The sequence below is a fragment of the Anguilla anguilla genome, chromosome 17, assembly GCF_013347855.1.
Source record: "Anguilla anguilla isolate fAngAng1 chromosome 17, fAngAng1.pri, whole genome shotgun sequence".
In the NCBI taxonomy this organism is placed as follows: domain Eukaryota; kingdom Metazoa; phylum Chordata; class Actinopteri; order Anguilliformes; family Anguillidae; genus Anguilla; species Anguilla anguilla.
In genome coordinates, this window is record NC_049217.1 from 9379510 (window position 1) to 9399511 (window position 20002).

General features: G+C 42.9%; 1 protein-coding gene across 1 annotated transcript; it reads right to left on the reverse strand.

The window, feature by feature from the left end:
- Positions 1–3425: 3425 nt before the first annotated feature.
- Positions 3426–8372, reverse strand: LOC118217418 (ferredoxin-2, mitochondrial-like). Its single transcript, XM_035399385.1, has 5 exons — positions 8156–8372; positions 7729–7780; positions 6515–6621; positions 5936–6023; positions 3426–5585 (listed from the first exon to the last, which is right to left on the reverse strand). The coding sequence occupies exons 1-5, from the start codon at positions 8340–8342 to the stop codon at positions 5429–5431; spliced, it is 591 nt and encodes a 196-aa protein (XP_035255276.1). The 5' UTR covers positions 8343–8372; the 3' UTR covers positions 3426–5428.
- Between the last annotated feature and the right edge of the window lie 11630 nt (positions 8373–20002).

Sequence of the window (20002 nt, forward strand, 5' to 3'; positions counted from 1 at the left end):
ATTGCTTATAAATGAACCATTAGTTTAAATGACAAACTGTGATGAGGGCAAGATTAACAACCATGTATATAGATTTTCTTTTTTCAAACTGCTGCTATCACGCAACTCTAAACTGACAGAGAGAGAACAGAAATGCCTTAAAGTGCTGTGAAACCACAAGGAGAAGTCCTTTCTGATAAAATACTTTTCTATTAGATGTGTGATGGAGACCATTCATCTTTGAATACCAGTTTCTCATAAGAGGGAGTTCAAAGGAATTGTTTCACTTACACTTGAATGCGAGTTGTGGTTATGCTTGTTAACCCCTCTTAAAACCGCATGCTTACTGTGAATTGCTGAGTAATTTGGACAGAACGCAGCGTTTCAGTTTTAATATCTTATTGGATTGCAATGTCAGTTTGCCAAGCATTCGGCAAGTTTATTTTCTAATTTATCAGCAATAAAACTTCCTGCTAAGACTGCATATGAGGGAGCTGGCCTTCTTTTCTTTGTGTGGCCTGTCCTGGATGTGATCTGCATTCATTCAGATTTGCATTTTGTACTGGGTTGACACAGTTAAAGTGCATTAGTGCATTAGCAATGTAGCATATACCCTAGCCGCTCTGGGAATGTCTCCAACCCGGCCTGGCATTCTGCCTCATAGAACTCAGGTGAATGATCTTATGTTCTTCCACATGATAGGGTGCACTGGATGCAATGTAATGGATGACCAAGTGTGCCCACAATCAGCTGGTAATGGTATTAATGGTAAAGAAGGTCACCTAGGCAACACTTCTAGCTGAAACAGTATTTCTTAAAGATTGCAATCAAAATCATATTTTTTATTTATACACAAAGAACTAAACGCACAAATGTCTCTAGCATCCACAGGGATGGGAGGCTTATAGGCTCACTAGCAAACCCCACTGGTCGATGTGTTGCTCACAAGTCGGCCTGTTGTGCTACGTATGAAGAATATTCCTCCAATTCATGTCTGTGTGAGCCTGACTTGTAAACGGTGGAGTGATATGAAGTGGTGACATCACACGCTTCAGAGGAGAGCACATGCTTTTCTGCACTCCCCCCAGTTCAATATCAGAAGCTGCATCAATGAGCACTAATATACATACATGACTGTGCATTCCAGACTGGGGAGAAAACAGCATAAAGGTGATTGCACACGCCCTTGGAGCAATTAACCCAAAAGGTGAAACCAAAATCATGACTTTTGCTACGAGATCCACTGGGCCTGTGGACTGTGGCACAGGAGCGCCACCTCTGGTTTGATCAGGCACCTACGATCTCCAATTACGTCTGAAGTATACTCTTCCGAAGCAATGGCAATGCAGCTGAGCCAGCAGACTGCAGAGCAAAAAGGAAGTGGAGGCTGTCAGAAAGCCTGTTCCGGGCTGCTGGTTTGAGCTCTCCCAAACTGAGAGAGGACAGTGCAGCAGTGGGACACACAGACAAATACAACAGGGCAGAAAAACAGGGAAAATACGGGTTACAGGCAGCAGCTGGTCAAAGAGCCGAGCCAACAAAGGCTGCCAGCAGTCCCTGGAAACAAGGTGTGTGAGCGTGCACGTGTGTGCGCACGTGTGTGTGTGAGTATACAGCTTGCCTCTCTATGAAGAGGGTGCGAGAGATGGAGAGAGGACAAAAGGAGGAGGAGAGGAAAGAGGGAAGAGAAAGTGAGAGAGGAAGAGAGTGCAGTGTGTGTAGGCCGCTCTGGGCAGCAGGGTGCCAGATTGCAGCGTGTGTGCGTGAACAGTGTGGGTCTGCCTGCGTATGTGTGTGGGTGGATTATCTGTTGATGTGCTATTATGAATGTCCAGGCCTGTTGGGGGGGGGGGGGGGGGGGGGGAGAAGTATTCTGGGCAACAGGAGGACGTTAGCCAGAGCTGGGCATGGGTTAAGAGCCTGTCTTTGTGTTCCCTGTGGGAGAACAGCAGGTGTGTGTGTGTGTGTGTGAGTGTGTGTGTGTGTGTGTGAGAGAGAGAGAGAAAGAGAGAGAGAGAGAGAGAGAGAGAGAGAAAGAGAGAAAGAGAGAGAGAGAGAACAGAGTATGTGCACATATAAAATAATAGTGGATTTGCTGAAAATAGGACTCCTCCATCACGGTCCTATACACCCAGTCTGCATATTTTATTTTCATCTTAAAAGCAAAAACCAGTTCAGACCTATGAAACCAGCTAAGCCTCAGCAGATTGAAATGAGAAGGGTAAAGTGTGGTATGACTTCTTCCAAACGGAAAAAGGTCAGCTGACATGAAATCGGAGCTTAGTACAAGTGAAAATCTGGAAATCACTTTTCAAAGTAAAAAAAAAAAAAAAAACACAAAAACTACCCTGCAAGACGAATAATATATAGACTATATGAGAAAGGTGCAGCCTTTTCTCTAATTAGGTCAAGTTTCCTCTGTAACTCTCTCCTCCGTTCTACGTAGCAGTATTTCATATGCTACTGTTTAATCCCCATTATATTCAGGGCTTTTGCTGCTCCCTGGTGGTCATGGATGGTAAGTGCTGTATTTGAATCCTCAGTCAGGCGTACAGATTGCATCTATTTGAGTTTGCATTTCATCCCCTCATCTATAAACTGAAAACATCATAAAACCGAAATGCAAGTGTTAAGTTGCCCTTTATATAATTATATAATGAGTTTATCAACCTCCAAAAAAGCCTGCTTTGTGAAGGAGAAAACATTAAATCAATCGGTAAACCTTTGTCCTGAACTTTTTGAGTTAAAAAGACCTGACCAAAGTGCTCACCCAGCTTGTGGGTCGGAAAAAGGTTTTAAATGGTGCAGGAAAACCAATAAATCCCATCTTCAGGGTAGCAAGTAGGTGGTTTTTTCTCAAAATGTTTTATTCAGAAACATAAAAGCACAAAGTACGTGGAAATGCACACATCTTTTGAACATTTAAATGTATGAATAAAATATTTCTGCATCATACCAAAAATCTTTGAGTACAACCCATCTATTCACCACCCTGAACTTTTTTCCCAAAATGATGTCAAAAGAACATAAAATTAATTCATACGAAAGCCCTACAGCTCCACCACTTCTCTGATTGGACGGAAATACAGCGGGGTCAATATTATTGGTCCAATCCTCTCGGCTCCACCTGTATTCTTGCCGTCACATTTGATCACAGCTGGTAGCCAAAGTCATTATTAGTCAACTACAGGGCGGGTGACGAAAAATAGGGGGAAACAGTCACTTGAATTTTAAACAGATTTTTTTCTACAGATCTGACTAGTTCTGTCCAAAATGAATAACTTAGCAGTTTCTCTCTGGAACACTGCCTAGGTGCCAAAGTCAGCTACTCTCTGTGTGGAGATGGCTTTTACCAAAACTTAAATCAAAGCTTTTTTGTTAATGGCCATGCTTGAAACATGAATTAAACCGATGTGCAAACATTTACATCTCGGTGTCATTTAAAAAAAAAAAAAAGTTTAATCCAGAACAGAAAACGTCAGGCAATCATTTAATATAATATGTAGTACAATTTATTTTTACAAATAAAAAAATGTACAATACATTAACAAAAACATTTGTGCGTGGTTCTGACATTTACAGTACGTTAAGGGAAGGCCAAGCCATTGGTAAATCCTATGCAAGTACACCTGCAGAAGTAAGAATCCCTATACCTGTGAGACCCGTTTTTGCATATCCCGTGGCAACTCTGCTACTGAAATGCACCTATTCATTCAAAATGCAGGAGAAAATATAGAGACTGATACTTTTGATGCACCACACTAATTGAAAACACTTAATCTTTTAGAACCTCTGCCTAGCTTATTGTTCCACCTTGATTCATTTCAGGTCTATAGGGACAGGAAGTGACCTCATCAATGGTATCAGGTGCAAATCTGTTCTTAAGAAAGATAACCTGCAGCATTCCTTGACCTTTTAAGATGCACACTCCACAATAGGTATCAGTTATGCATCTGTGTCCTGAGACATCTGAAATCAACCAAAAAAGTGAAGGGGTTACCCTTGAACTGATATAATGACATAACTGATGTACAGCTGTTATATGATAAGTGAGTAACATTAACACCTGGTCTTGTGATCCAAACAGCCAGCTTGATGACACCTAGAACATCAAGGTGTCAAATGCCAATTAAATGAACAATTCACTTTCTGGGGTTTTTTCTATATTATTCCAGTTATTGTGTATTTTCCGTTGGACCTGACAGTTGGCTTATGCAATTAAGCATATTTTGTAAGCCTACAGAAGTTTATGAGAACACAGCTAAGGGTAAGGGAGGGTTCAGTCAACTAGGATCTGTTTCTTATTGCTCTCTAGCGACCGCCCACCGTCCAATCAGGTGCCTGTGGTCTGCTTGGCGAAGCTGCACATGAACGACTGCCTCTGGAAATGAGCAGTTGGTGATATCACACGCTTCAGAGGAGAGCGTGTGCTTGTGTACGCTCTCTGACATCTGCTGTGAAGACTGCGGCACGAGTGCGGCTGTGTATGACTGAGCATTCCCAACAGGGGAGAAGCGCACCAAAAAAAAAAAAGCGTACACAGGGACTGAGCTTTCAAACCCAATATGAGGGTCGTGCTGATTGCTTGGTCAGACTACTGTGGAAGGCAACATGAAAGGGTCACGAGTCTTGGTCAGGTTACGGTTCAGGGTCCAGTTTTGATGGTTCAGGCTCCAGATTTGATGATTCAGGCTCCAGATTTGATGATTCAGGCTCCAGATTGGATGATTCAGGCTCCAGATTGGATCTCGATGACAAAGATCTCTACCTTTGTTATGAACAGACCGCAATCACGATCACACTGGAGTAATCCTGCCTGCTGTCTCTATTGGTCTGCGCTGTTTGATTGTGTAGTACCTGCTGTGCATTCAACAGGAACATCAGTGGCAAACCCTTCCTTTGTAGCACGGTTCAGCAATGACAGTGATTTCAATAAGATGGACGAGAAGGAGAGCAATTTTAAGTAAGGATTATACATGGTTTGTTTTAAAAAATACTACATTTATTTAAACTAATTGTTAACAGCCTTATTGTTCCCCTCGGCATCATCTGTATACTGCCTTTTCAGACTGTTCCATAACATCAGTGAAAGTTAAGGAACAGTCTGAAAACAATTAGTTTGTGAAAGTTAGCTAACAGTAGCTAATTTGCCATGTTGAACGCACACTGGATACAGAGCTAAATAAACCACAGGCAAGGGACTCGGGACGACTATCACCCAGCTCACAGCAGTACGAGGGCAGGCGGCGGCAGGGGCCACCTTAACAAAGGCGACGGGCGACTACAGGTTGTCAGTGGCAGGCCCAAGCCACTCAACACCAGGGGCTGATTTGCTGTGCGTCATTGGCTGTGTACATACAACATGGACACTCAGAAGGCGCGCTCAGGCAAGGATTACCTCCGCCGCCTCCAGAGGCCGACAAAGCACACTCAAGCCTCAGTTTGAAGTTCAGTGGGGGGCGGGCACGTGGCCATCCACGTAGAAGTTGCGTGTGACCCTAGGCAACGTCAGTTCAATGCCATCCAGCTCAGGGGTGAGGATGATCTGGCAACCCAGTCGCGAGTTCTCCTGCAGCACTGGAGCCATGTCCAGCATGTCATCCTCCCTGTGGGGAACAGAGTATGTAAGCGATCAGTCTTTCAGAGGTTTTATTGATTTTTCTCTGATGTTTACAGAGGCACAGTGCCTCCCCTATACAAAACAAAGCGGTTATGGTTGTACAGAGTTCTGTAAATAAACCTAATGTAACCATAGAGAGTAACCATCTCGGTGATAGCACGATCAGAACTAAACACCACCCAGCGTGGCCAGGACATACCAGTAGATGAGAAGTGAAAAGGTCACATTGTGTCAACCCCCACCCCCCACCCCCCCATTACAGAACAGATACAACACGCATCATAAGTTTGATCTTGATGGGTAAACCCACTCTGCCCGTTATTTACCGCACGTTACCTTTCCTCCGGCGGGGGGAGCTTGTCGTAGTAGTCGTCCTTCACATAGACGTGGCACGTGGAGCAGGCCAGAGACGCTTCACACGCTCCTGAAAGCCGGGGACAGGAGGAGCTGTTCAGAGGGCCAAGCCGCTGAATAGGAGCAGCGCACAGCACCACACTCACAACACTGAAAACAGCTCACGGCGACTGCAGAAACCGCACCACGTGAAAGACTTCCAACAGCAAACCATGGGAAAACTGGAGGAGGTTATGAAACTAGCGCAGTGGTTCCCAAAAGAACGCAAGAAAAACCTACCGTAATATGATTTCTTGTCCCAGTATGATTTAAAAAAAAAATAAAAATCCCTATGTCTGCCAACATTTTATTAAGTGGGTTTACTTATGTCAATAAGGGAGTATTTATGAGTATGAGTAAGTGGCTTGTGGCTTCATAAAGCTTGGGCCAACAGGGCTGGCATGTTAATGAGGACTTCAAGCATTTTAAACAATGAAATATTAAGTCATTAAGATGATAAGATGTCCACAAGATGTCCAGACGCTTCTAGCAAGAGTCATGCCTCAAGAGGTAAGCTCTCACCTTCTAATTCTATTCCATGCTGGCGAGCCAGGAAGAGTACATTGTCTCCCACTTTGGCCTTGACTGGGATTCTCTTCCCCGACCGGTCGATGTAAACCACATTAACACTGCAGCACAACACAACACAACAGCAACAAGAAGTTTGAGCTTCATTACAACAATTTTTTTAAAATGCAATAGGATGCATTTGAGGATGCACACTACTGAGGATGCACATCCATACATTCATTCATCTAAGTCACAAAGAACAGTAGCAAATATATAGCTAATACCTGCCATAAAAGATTTAAGAGGGTAACAGAGAATGGAGTGCATTAAACAGCAACTAGGTTTGAGGATACAGAGTAGCATATATGTAGCATAAGGATTGTCCGTGTACAAGCTAGCTAGTAGCATTATTATACTGACACTACATAGCCAAAAGGTATGTGGACATCTGACAGCCAACATCTCATTAAAAATTATAGGCATTAATATGGAGTTGATCCACCCTTTGTTCCTATATCAAGCTCCACTCTTCTGGGAAGGCTTTATACTAGATGCTGGAGAACTGCTGCAGAGATTTGTTTCCATTCAGCCAAAAGAGCATTAGTGAGGTCGGGCACTGATTGGGCGATGAGGCCTGGCTTGCAGTTGGCTTTCCAATTGATCCCAAATATGTTGGATGGGGTAGAGGTCAGGGCTCTGTGCAGGCCAGTCAAGTTCTTCCACACCAATTGACAAAACCATTTCTATATGGACCTCACTATGTGCCTCACCTCACTGAAACAGGAAAGGGCCTTCCCCAAACTGTTGCCACAAAGTTGGAAGCACAGAATCGTCTGAATTCCATTGCATTAATTAGCCTTCACTGGAACTAAGGGGCCTAGCCCAAACCCTCAAAAAAGAGACCAAGCGGTGTCCAGATACTTTTGTTCATGTAGTGATGTCATGATGATTCGATCGACAGACTGCAGAACTTTCGCCCTGCATAAAACTCACTGTTCACACGTTTTGCTCTTGCCTCGGAAAATATTATCTTTGTTTTACGCTAGACATTTCGTTAAATTTGTCTAGATAGTACCAGACACGAGTAGCTAAATTCGGAACTTCATTTGGTTTAATACAAGCCGCGCGCCTAATATTATGTCCACGTTCTAACCGATTATGCGCTCCATATTAAGTCACACTAAAAATGATCAATTTGAACACACAAGAAAACAGAAGACACTCACGTATCTTCAGAGTCTTCTGCACTAGTGTTCACGCTCTCGCTGAAATACACACCTGCAGAATTTCACAAGAAGAAAACCGAGCTGTAGGGCCATTTCGTCATGAAAAGCAATGGGTAACTGTACACACATACGTTGCTAGCTACTTAGGCCAAGCAGCTCATTAACAGAACAAGTCTCAATGTTTTCTGATAATCTGAATAACATTAAAAATTTTCCCTGTGACTAAGTGGTAGCCATCTATCTGGTTTCCAGAGTACGCGCTTCCACTGTGTTACTCAGAGTTAATTAACGAGCTTTGAAAATTTTCAGATAGCTGGTTCTTCAAGCGTTCAGCGTTTATAACAATGGGTAGCCCTATCTGTTTATTTTTCCTCCAACTACCTCGTTAATTTGCCTGAATTGGTAACTTGAGAAGGAAAGCACTCACAGTTAGATGTTTGCACGCTTCGGTAGAGGTTTCGAAAAGGATCAAAGATGCCTCCCTTCGTCGACCCCAGGTTTGTATGCGCGCAGGTATTTAACCTGGGTAAATTACAGAAATTAAACCCTGTATTAATTCGGGAAAATATCAAAGTCAACCCCACACTCATCCTGGCCGCCGTACTGGCAGCCATGATATTGTTTTGGTCATGTGATTGAAAGGAGCCAATCGCAATGGACGCATTTTGGGAAACTCCTTGTCTTCCGTTTGAGGTGTTTATAAATGTTTCGATGCGTTGCCATTTCTTCAGTTCCAACACTGTGCTTCAGTTTAAATGTTTATTCAGCATAGCCTATATTTCAGTTTGTCCCGACCAAAAAATACCGAATATTTGTTAAGTGTGCAATCGAATTCTAGATAGGTATACCCCAACAGAGGGAGCCATAGTATAAGGAATACTTATCCCAAGTGACAGTGCTGCATAGAAACCTTTACAACTTTCCTTGTACTAATGTGTATAGAAAACAGATAACATTTACTTGAGGTTATTGTTTATATATGTATATTTGTTTTGCATAATATTTTGCATATAAACACAAACCTGCAGTATTAATGTAATTTCCTTGGTTTTCAAAAGGGAGGGGTAAATCATGGAATTCAAAAATAGATTCCAATGTGTGCTTTCTCAAGTGCGATGTTGCCTAAATGCCAAACCATTGTTGCATTACACACACACACACACACACACACACACAAAACGCAAGGGGGCGCTTTAGCCTCATTCCACAATTATAAATTAAACACTCCATCTGTCTCACTTTCTTTATTGTTGTTCAGTCTAGGCATGTGTTTTTACAGTGTATTGTAGTATTGCTGCTGTTATCTTTGAAAAAGAACGTATGCACATCGTTTTTGAATGTTGTGTTGGATAGGAGTACAAGAATACAAGTATGAATATTTTTCTTCCATAAACACGGTTTGGCGAGCCTTTAGAAACTTGTTAATAAGTGTTTGGAGAGAATAAATGTATCACTTTCATCTATTTTAAAGTCAAAGGTAAGAAGAAAAATGGTGACTGAATACACCGCAGTGTACATTGTAGGTTGGAGGAATTAGGAACAGTGTTTAAAATGTGTGTGTGTGTGTGTGTGTGTGTGTGTGTGTGTGTGTGCAGGGATGTAGCACAAAATTCTGGGCCCTATACATAAGCAGTCTCTGTGGACCCTCTTTCTCTCTTGATCCATGTCTCTCACGCATCATTCCAGGCTTTTCGAGGACCCTCCCCCCATTCGGGCCCTGGGTAGTCAGTCCCACTTTTCCCCCCACTATGACGCCCCTGTGTGTGTGTGTGTGTGTGTGTTAAATTCAATTTTGAAGGAATGGGCATAGTGTGTGTGTGTGTGTGTGCGTGCGTGCGCGTGCGTGTGTGTTATGGCTGGAGTGAGCTGGAGGGGAACATGCTGGCTGATGTACATTATCAGGGGGACAGTGATAAGATTGTCTGATTCAAATGCTGTGATAAGGTTGCCATGGAGACACATCCTCTTGATAGCTTGACAGCAAACTTCCTTTGTCTATATTTTAGTAGGATTTGAATGGTATAGATAAAATTCTTGTCTTGCCATTTTTTCCATACATATATTGGACTTTTAAAACAAAACACAATGACATGTATATACACATGCATACATACTCATATTAACATATACATAAAAATAAACATACATATACACAAACAAAAGGGTAATTTATAAATACATAAATAAATAACATAGCCACAAAGTCTTTCACTTTAAAACTTTGCAACAACAAAACATACCAACGGATTATTACTCCTGACAACACACAGAACTAATGAGGCAAAGCCTGTTCTAAAAGAGTACAATAAAAACATATATCTAATAAGCCCAAATTCCTCCTTGACTGTTCACATAATACATCAATGTTTATGCACGTATAACAAAACCAGAAAGATATTACATTGACCCTGTCATTTTACACGATGTTCACATGCCAGGTGTACTTGGCTCAGAATTTAAAGAATGTGCCCAGAATGAATTTTCAGGGTCCTGAGAAGCTTTAAACAGGAAGGGACTGCTCCCTATGGCTCTAAAAGTCATGACCCCAGAGTGGAGAGGTAATCCATTTGCTCATAGGTCATGTTGTTCCCAAAACCCCTCCCCCACCCCCAGCAACTGTGTTGCCCACTCAGCTGTGGAGGACCCACATTCCAGGGACAATTCCCACTAGACGTGTGCATGGTGAGCTGATTATACCAGTGGCACTTCGGTTTTCTACTTAGGTATTCAGATACCCCATACGCACAGCGTCCTGACACTGCTATTCAGTCAGGATATATTAGGACATGTCGTGACATTCTTAGGGGCATATTAGGACATGTCAGGACGGCAGAATATGCATTGTAATATTATATACTGTGTATATGGATAAAAATCCTTTTTAATAGTCTCAACAATTATGCTGTGTGCATGGCTACACAAAGAGGGGGTAGCAAAGAAGGCCATTATGGAAGTTTACACATCACCCACAATCAGATGGGGGATAGGGAACGTGTGTGGTTAGGAGATTTCCATCTCTGCCAAATACTGTGTTTGTTTTAACAACCTCAAAGCTAATTTAGGGTGGGGAAGGAATACGCATAATTGCCTGTTCTTTAAATTGTTATGCATCAGGGTTTGCGAAACGCAGACATTGATGCCAAAATTCAGAGAGAAACTGCCCTAAAATGAGGACTGGAATACATTAGTGCTCAAAATATCATTAATTACATCATGTATGTTATGGGCTTGTAGTATGAAGTCCTGCCTGTGGTGACCTCACACAGTGTACATTTTAAATGGGATCCATATTAAACAGCTTTACTTGTACATGAAAAAACCCTGATGAGAACCTCTCCAATGGATATAACAGCTGTGACCCTGCCTGGATTCAAACTTGCAGCCTGGGAGGGTGAGGATCCAGGTCCTCTCAATCACTCAAAGCAGCAGTGTAGTATACTGGTTTGGGAACTTGGAATGCAAATACTTGTTGCATAAATAGATTATATGCTCAAAAAATTAAGCTTTGTAAGTTGCTCTGTATCTGAACGCAGTTGTAATATGCATCAAAACAAACATGTTGAAAAGCTCCAGCTGAGTCAGAATCCCGTGTTATTGTCATACACCCCCCGGGGCAGCGCTGACTTCATGACTACAGGAAGAGACACATTCTAGTGATGCCCTGCGCTGCTTCTCTTCCCTATTCTCAGTCTAGGGGGGTAGGGAAGTCTCACAGTGTGCAGCTACCTGAAATAGGTCATTCAATTGGGAAGGAATGGCCAGTGGGAATTCTATGTGTGTGTGTGTGTGTGTGTGCGTGTGTGTGTGCCTGTACCTGCTTGTGAATGACATCACTCCTGCAGAGACCTCTTTCCTCTGCCCCTGCCCTGTACTGGAACAGTCTGAGGGCACTGATCCAGGGATTCGCCAGGTCACTCCTGAGAACGGACAACAGTGCCTGTGATGGGAGCAGAAGATCTCATAATGGGACCAATGACCCGTCAACCACTAACCAGTTTGAACAAGTCAAATCATTTTTGCCCTATATGGTAAAACCTGATTGGTCGGTGTCATTGCTGCATGTCTACGTACACACACACACACACAAACAAACAGTTACCCATGCAACCACACAGAGACAGACACACACACATGCGCATATTCCCACCAAGCCTGATGACAATGTTTCGGCCTTTTCATGTCTATGCCTTTGAGTAAACTAGTGCAGCGCAAGTTTCAGCAGGCTGTGGGTGCGTTGCGTAAGATGATTAAGAAGCTCTCAGCACTTTCAAGAGCAGAACCGCCTACTCAGCCCCACCCGCCACACAGAACTGAGGCTGAGAACAGGTTCTAAGGTGCCCCTGTTTGACACAGCATGGGAAAACTCCGACCTCCAGCATGTAAATGAACAGCATTAGCTGGGAGCCAATTTCGTTTCAGGTTGGCAGTAGGGCAAAGTTTTTAACATGGCCTTTTCCACCTGTTTATGAGCCAAAACAAACAAACCGAAAGATAATTAGTCTTGCAGAACTTTTTGCACTGTCAGTGGTTTCCAGCCGTGTGCCAATTCAATTTTTGGCACTGCCTTCACGGCATGGTGTGAAGTTTTTTTTCTATCTTCTTCTTTTCATGTTTAGAGCTGTCCTCCCAATCCATCATATGCTGTGTCATATCCTTGTGCTCCATTTGTCTGTCACCTATCCAGTTATTAACATTTTGCTGATTAAGAATAATGACTGAATAACACCGTTTGCATAGTAAAGTAAAAAAATATGTTTCCACTTGCACTTTTGGAAAATTTGTGTTAGGAGCAAAAGCATAATGCCAGCAAACATAAAATAAGAACATTGGATAATATTTAGCTCAGATTCCTAAATTGTGAGATTAAAGTTAGGATGAGAATGTTCCCCGAACAGTCTTGCAATGCTTGTGTTCCTCCAAATAATGCATAAAATCCATATAAAAATGCTCCAGTGCAATCTTACAAGCAACACCCCCTGACAGTTTATTCATTTGGTCACATAAAAACACTGTGAAGATAACAAGTCAGTAAAGTTTTAAGAATGTTTCAAAAGTGAGTATTGAAATTGAAGGTTCACTGAATATTCACACTTAATGATTTCAGTTCCTTTTTGCCCAGAAAAACAAAACTGAACACCATTCTAAGACCATTCTTGCAACGTCCCTGTGACTCACAAATAATACTCAAGGAACATCCAGTAATGCGGTAAATGTAACACTTTGGGAGGATTTACCCTGACGTTCCAGAGAATGCCATGGGAACCAAACATTGTTAGCTGCGATAGGCCTGCGGCTAATTAATTTATTAGACCAATTAAGCTGTGGGGCAATGAACTGGAAAGAAAACAATACATGCCTGCCCTTCCCAGAACGGAGATTTATGCTTGAAAAACACATCAAGTGAATGGACACTGCAAAGCTGATATATAAATCTTTGGCACCTTCAAGCAAAACACATTTGCAAGGATTTATCTCCCGGTAGAGTCACTGTAGGTGCTGGTCAGGGCGTGTGAAAGAGGTCCAGGAGCACTGCGTCCCTCTGGGGGCACTAACGGCCACATTTGGGGCAAGTGACCCATGACCAGATCGAGAAATGGGGCAATGGGAAAAATAGTGCATTTCCTAAACTCTGCTGGGATAAATCCTATACTTAATCTACATACTACACCCGCTAGTCGAGGGGAGGCCAGCACTGGTCCCGGAGAGTCATAGGATGTGTTTTATTTCATTATTACTCAGAACTTAACTGATGTGGATACAGTTTACCAAAGTGCTTCACACTTCACTGCAGGTGCTAAATCATTAAAGCATCACTGTCTCTTATATGAATGGTTTAGGTTGACTTCTTTACACCTGCCCAGATTGATCCACTGGTATATATTCATCTATGAAACAATTATTGTGCTATTTCATTCCTGCTTTGGCTGTTTGATTACAGTTATCACCTGTATATCTGTATCTCTCACTCTTCAGAACTCCATCGCTCTCTCTCTCTCTCTTTAGAAGTTTCTGTCTCTCTGTTTCTCTCACTGCCTGTCTCTGCGTCTTCTCTCTCTTCTCTCTCAAACCACATTAAAATTCCAGCGCAGACAGCACAGCATTGAAACACCCCCCTTTCTGTGAAACACGACCACTGCACGAAATACACCCGATATGTCTTTGGAAGAAAAACGGCCAAGAAAATTACAGCAGACAAAAACACTGCATTCCACGACTCAAAAAAGAAGAAATCTGAGACCATTAAATATGAAGACACTTACATTACATTACATTACATTCATTTGGCAGACGCTTTTATCCAAAGCGACGTACAAAAAAGTGCATTTCATGATCGTAGACAACTGCTGAACACGGGTTCAGTAAGGTACAATTACTTATTTTGTACAGCTATTTCTAGCCGAGAACAATGAACACTTCTGGTCTAACATCTGCAAAGCAAGTACAAAGGTACATTTTTTTTAAAACGTACAAAGGTACATTTTACCAAATTGCTCAATCATCACTGTAACCTTCTAAGTGCACTTCATATTAGTTTAGTATGCTTTCCTCATTGGGGAGAGAATGAGATGGTGGTAGGCAAAAAAACAACACAAGGCTGTGAATCCCACAGTTGTGACAGCGTAATGAACGGCAGCTCACCAAGGCTCACTGCACCGCAGGCGCCCATAAAGGTCTGGTCTTATTTTTCTCCACAATAGTACGGAAACCAGATGATGACTCACTCAGCCCAGGTTTCGGCTGGGTTTCCATTCCCTTTGCTGTGGTGCCGACTGAACACGAGCTCAGCCCACTGGTCCTGTGTGGCCTACTTTGCCAGCGAGGTGCCTGGGCACCTTCTGGCACCTTCTGTGCTGACAAACATGACTACGATGGCTGCCACACACCGTTTAGTGGTGTTGGCTGTTAAAAACTCCAAGGCACTCTGAGATCTGTTTGTCTCTGAAATCTCAGAAACGAGCAGCATCCCACCATTGCCGACCACAGTTGAGAAACTAGAGACAGATGGAAGTCATTTTATTTTATTTATTTTTCGTGGGAGGGATCAGCAGGGCAGGTCTGAACTTGTGCTTTAACCCTAGTTAAGAGTAAAAGATTTTAGATTAGGCTACTTTCTCGACATTTTGAATTTCTTGCATGTGTCTCCTGTCTGTTCACAATTAATCTCGTGTAAATCATGAGATTTCTTGAGTATTCCTTGTTCTACATATGGGATTTGCTGTACAGAACATTTTACTATTTTACCAAGACAAATTACCCTGTGGTGATCTGGGGCTGACTCGATCTAGACAGTGTGATTCATAAAATGTTGATCACCCAAGTTCCACCAGTTAAGTGTCTTGTTGATCCTGTCAATCGTGTGTCACAGATGACAGACAAGGGCGGTGTCGAGTCTGATGTGCGCAACACAGAACTGGAGTGCTGATTTCTCAGTGCTTTGGGCTCAGGAGTCAAATCTGGTTTCACCAACAGTGCAGTGAAAGTTTTTTTTTTTTTTGCCCCCTGCCTGATTTCCTTTATTATTGCATATTCATCACACTGCATGGTTTTGGATCTTTAGACAAAATGTAATATTTGACAAAGGGAACCTGAGTAAATACAAAACACATTTTTAAAATAATTATTCCATTTATTTAATGAAAAAAGTTCTCAAAAACTCATGTCATCCATGTGAAAAAGTAATCGCCCCAAATACTTTCTAAAGGCATCGTATGTGCAGTCTGAATGGAGTGTGTGGGGATGTCACATTTGCCTGCGCATGTGTGTATTCACGCACGCTTGTGTACAGGAGGCCGGTTGGTGTGTGTGTCGTGGCGTGTCGCACTCAGACTCTCATTGCTTTTTATTTTTCCGCCGGAAACGTCAATTTAAATCCAACGCAAAATGGAACTGTCTCGAGCGGTCGACGGCTACAAGAGAAACTAACGATCCGCTTGGTTTCCATGGAAACGGGTCCGGTGGAGGCCTTTCGGTCTTTCCTCTCCGCTCGTCTTTTCTGTCTTCCGTGCTGACGCCCGTCCTCCGTAGGGGACTTTCCCCTTTCCGCGGCGGCGGACGGCAGCGCTGCTGACTGCAGTAGCAGCCCAGGGACGGAGAGCAGGGCGCTACGCAACGCACCGCCGCGGAGCAAGGTCACTCTACTTTAGGATCCTTCACCTCCTGCTGGGGGGCGGAGGGGGGGGGATCTAAAGGCGCGTGATTTACGAGGGGAACACACGTCCAAACGGGGAAAGGGAAGGTCGGGTGAGGGGGTGTCTCAGGACAGGGCAGGACATCCCAGAATATAATGTTCGGCCTGGTGTCACGGCAACTAGGACCTAAATCCTAAGGCTGATCATACCACTGTACATGTGCTTCATCACAGGAAGAAAACAATGTGATATTGGGTGCACAATATTTTTTTTTTTTAGCAAAGCTGCAGATTTGTGAAGAGGCAGATTTTAATTTGTTGTAAGTAGTCTTGTGCGTGCGCTTGCTTGTTTTTAATCTGACAAAGGTGGGGTATTTGCAAATCCCTTTCGGCAGTTTGTTCAAGCCTTTTTTAATTGTGTTACTTTTTTTATACTGATGCCAATTTTTATTATGTAAGAATGAATAATTGAACAAAGCACAGAATATATGTTTGGACAGATTTTTGTATTCCCCCGTTATGGGCGTCCAGTTGTTGCTGTCTGCAATGCACAGGGATTTGAAAACACAGCTTTTCTGGGTGGCAGCAAAATATGAAACTGTATAAAGCCTGGATTTCTCCCAGTCTTCAGAAAGATTTTGTGTACATCCATTCCCATGCAGCACAAAATGGCAATGCACTGCAAATCAATACGATATTTTTTATTCTTGATTTTAGTGGGAAATGGGTTATTGGATTGAAATTCTACAGTTGCCTTACACAGAGCAAAGATGGAATCAGTGATTCCCCTCCCTGCATCTGATAAGTTCCATATGGATCCCTTTAGGGTGGTCAACATTCCTCACAGAACTCTGGCACCAGTACATTCCACAGAAACTCTAGAGCACTCAGCAGGACTCTGCCTTTCAATCTACAGGGCAGGCGCATGGTTTTTAGTGCTCAACCGCAGCTACAGTTGACCGCACAAGCGTCCACAGTCACGAGGATGAAGTGGGCCTGTTCCTGCGTCTTTTTTCGCTCTGCATGCAGAGATGGTACGCCTGTCACTCAACGTCCACCAGAGGCCTCTGAGCCTGTCACCAGCCTTAAAGCTTCTTCATTTAAATTGTTACCCAGCAGTTCTTCCTCCTCACCTCACAAGCTCACGTTCATACAGGTAGAAGAAAAGCAGAAAGCAGAGGCCAACAGACGGGACCGCAGCTGAGAAAGTGCCATGCCAGGGATCTATGCCAGATTCGACTGCCCTGCGGACTGAGCCACGTCTCGCTGTATGCTAGCATGCTGTGAAATCCGATGCAGGCTCTTCAAAAATAGCTATCTTGAGTAACTTCCCAACTAGCATTCCACGGGCCATTGATAAGGTAAGTGCAAATTACCCGCCGGTCTGTTTTCTGTACCATATCACCCCTTCATTTATATGCCTCTCTGTCTCTCGAGTTCTGGGTATATGGGACCTGTCACTGTCTGACCCAATGCACCACACAGACTTGCAGAAGAACTAGGGGGGTGGGGTCTCCCCAGGGAGCAATAGAGCCTCATTACCAGGGGTTATCTATGACAATGCTGTGAGCTCCCCAAACACAGAGCTCCAGACCACGCTGTTAAACAACCCCACCCCAACCCCAACCCCCCCCTTCCCCCCCACCCTCGCCTAAAATATACAGTACACCCAGACTCACTACCACAAAACAGTATCACTAGACACAAAACAGGCCCCTCTCCCCCAGACTACATCCTCTGCACAGATACAGTCACGCATGCATGCATGAATGCAACGTGCACACACACACATTACATTACATTACAGGCATTTAGCAGACGCTCTTATCCAGAGCGACGTACAACAAGTGCATTCGTTCAAGGTGCAGAGGTGCAAAAGAAACACACTAGAGTGAAGTAAAGATCGTAGTGCCAGAAGTGACCACATAGATCAGGACTCCAACCCTGTATAGTAACCTGTTCAGCAAACAACAATCCTGCCAAGTACAAACTAGCACTGAAATCACATTTGCCTAATCATAATCAGACAAAAACAATACTGCCAAATAAAAACTAATGTGATCGTATTAGCCTAACTAGGTACATTGAGCTAAACTATAGGCTAGGGAGGGGTGGGGAGAGGTGCAGCCTGAAGAGATGAGTCTTTAGTCTACGTTTGAAGGTAGTCAGATTCTCTGCTGTTCTGACCGCCACTGGGAGGTCATTCCACCAGCGAGGGGCCAGGACAGACAGCAGACGGGAGCGGGAAGTACAGACACAAAGAGGGGGAGGTGCCAAGCATCCAGAGGTGGCAGAACGGAGAGGTCTGGCTGGTGTGTAGGGTCTGATGATCCTCTGGATGTCACACACACACACACACACACACACACACACACACACACAAGCCTAATGATAAGATGGGTGGGCAGGGGATCAACTATCTGGTTTCACTTCTTTAGGAGGCACAGCAGATATATGTATATATATACACACACACAGTGCCCTCAAAAAGTATGGCAACAGTACAGTGAAATTTGTTATTTTTTGCTATATTTTTGCTAAAACATTTGGATTTGAAATCAAAAGTTGAATATGAAACAGACAGCTGTGCAGAAGTTAACTAAAGCATTTATAACACATAATGCACATGTAAAATCAAACCCTGGCTCCAGCACTTTTTGGTCATTTGTATTTGTCCTAATATTGTTGCTTGTTCTTCTGCCTATTTGGCTTGGTAGAGGTTAGGCCAGAATAGTGTTCACTGTGTGAATTAAACTGTGTTCTTGGCTAGAAATAGCTGTACAAAATAAGTATTGTATCTTTTTGAACCTGTGTTTTGTTGTTGTCCATGACAATGAAATTCACTTTCGTACGTCGCTTTGGATAAAAGCGTCTGCCAAATAAATGTAAAGTAATGTAATGTTTAAAGGAATCAGCGCAATGCATTTGCAAGGCGCATTTGTGGTCTGTGCAAATCATGCATCTACGCTTACATAAAAACTGTAACCCTGAGCTCTACAGCCTCTCCGTGTTCGAGTCTGAATCTGATTATGCCCTTGATTTCCCTATGAGTCAGCCCGCAGATAAAATTCTAAATCTCTAAATCTCTTTCAAGTTTTCATTTTTTACAGTCTCAAAAACAGCTGTTTGATATGTAATGGTGCACGCATTTTGTGTCGGTGTGCACGTGTGGCTTAGTAAACAGTTCTGAATGGTTCTTGTTCTTTGCTTTTTTACGAACACTAACGTAACGTTTGTCACCAAGTATTGATCAGACATTGAACGGTCTGAGGAATAAAATGAATTCCAACGTCTGTTGGAAATTAGACATGGAACAATGTGTGAGACCTTTTCTAAGACGCACGTTTGTCTGCTTTAGCCCTGGCATAGCAGGGCAAGAAGGCCAAACCACTTGCTTCCATAAAAAAGTTCTCTACAAGTAGCTAATAGTTTTGCCATAATATTAATAATAATAATAATAATAATAATAATAATAATAATAAAACAAAAAGTTACCATAAATAAATATTGTGTAATTATTACAAAATTTTGTAACATTTTTTTCCATTTTGACAGCTCTGGAAAAAGGAACACTGCTTCTGGAAAGTTGTATTAAAATATCCAGAAGAGCCTGATCCAATCTAATCTGTTTAACTCTGCAGTTTGGTCTGCTGGTGGCAGTGTTCTACTCTATTCTTCAGATCAGATAAGACCATGAAAGCACATTTCCAGGGAATTTCATGTTAGGGGTGTGGATAGCAATGAAATGAAAAGTGATTCTTTCACGCACCCAAAGAAACAACAAGCAGTGAAATGTCCAATGCAGTGATGCAAAAATGAAGATATCAATAAAAACAAATCAAACTTTTTTTTCAAAAGCATTACAATTACATATAAGATGATGAATGTAATACACTTGCATTGCCTCAAATAAAATCTATATTTAATTAAAATAGACAAAATGATGTATTTTAGTGGGAATTGGGGAGATTTTCATAGATCACAGATGACAGAGCTGTGATTGGCTCTGGCTCTCCGGTGCTGCTGCAGAGAAACGTGTCCTTGAAAGCTGACAGATCGCCTACCCAAACAGTCCCTGCACCCCTCTGTGACCCTCAGGCCCTTCTGCTGCCCCCAGACGTCACAGGCAGACCCAGCTGCATCCCT

What these genes read in the sequence shown, in the direction of transcription:
- LOC118217418 (XM_035399385.1), bottom strand. Translation starts at nt 8,342, where the DNA reads ATGGCTGCCAGTACGGCGGCCAGGATGAGTGTGGGGTTGACTTTGATA. An exon ending in AAGCGTGCAAACATCTAACT is followed by an intron (nt 7,781 to 8,155) that starts GTGAGTGCTTTC and finishes GAAATTCTGCAG; the next exon opens with GTGTGTATTTCAGCGAGAGC. An exon ending in CTCCCCCCGCCGGAGGAAAG is followed by an intron (nt 5,586 to 5,935) that starts GTAACGTGCGGT and finishes TGTTCCCCACAG; the next exon opens with GGAGGATGACATGCTGGACA.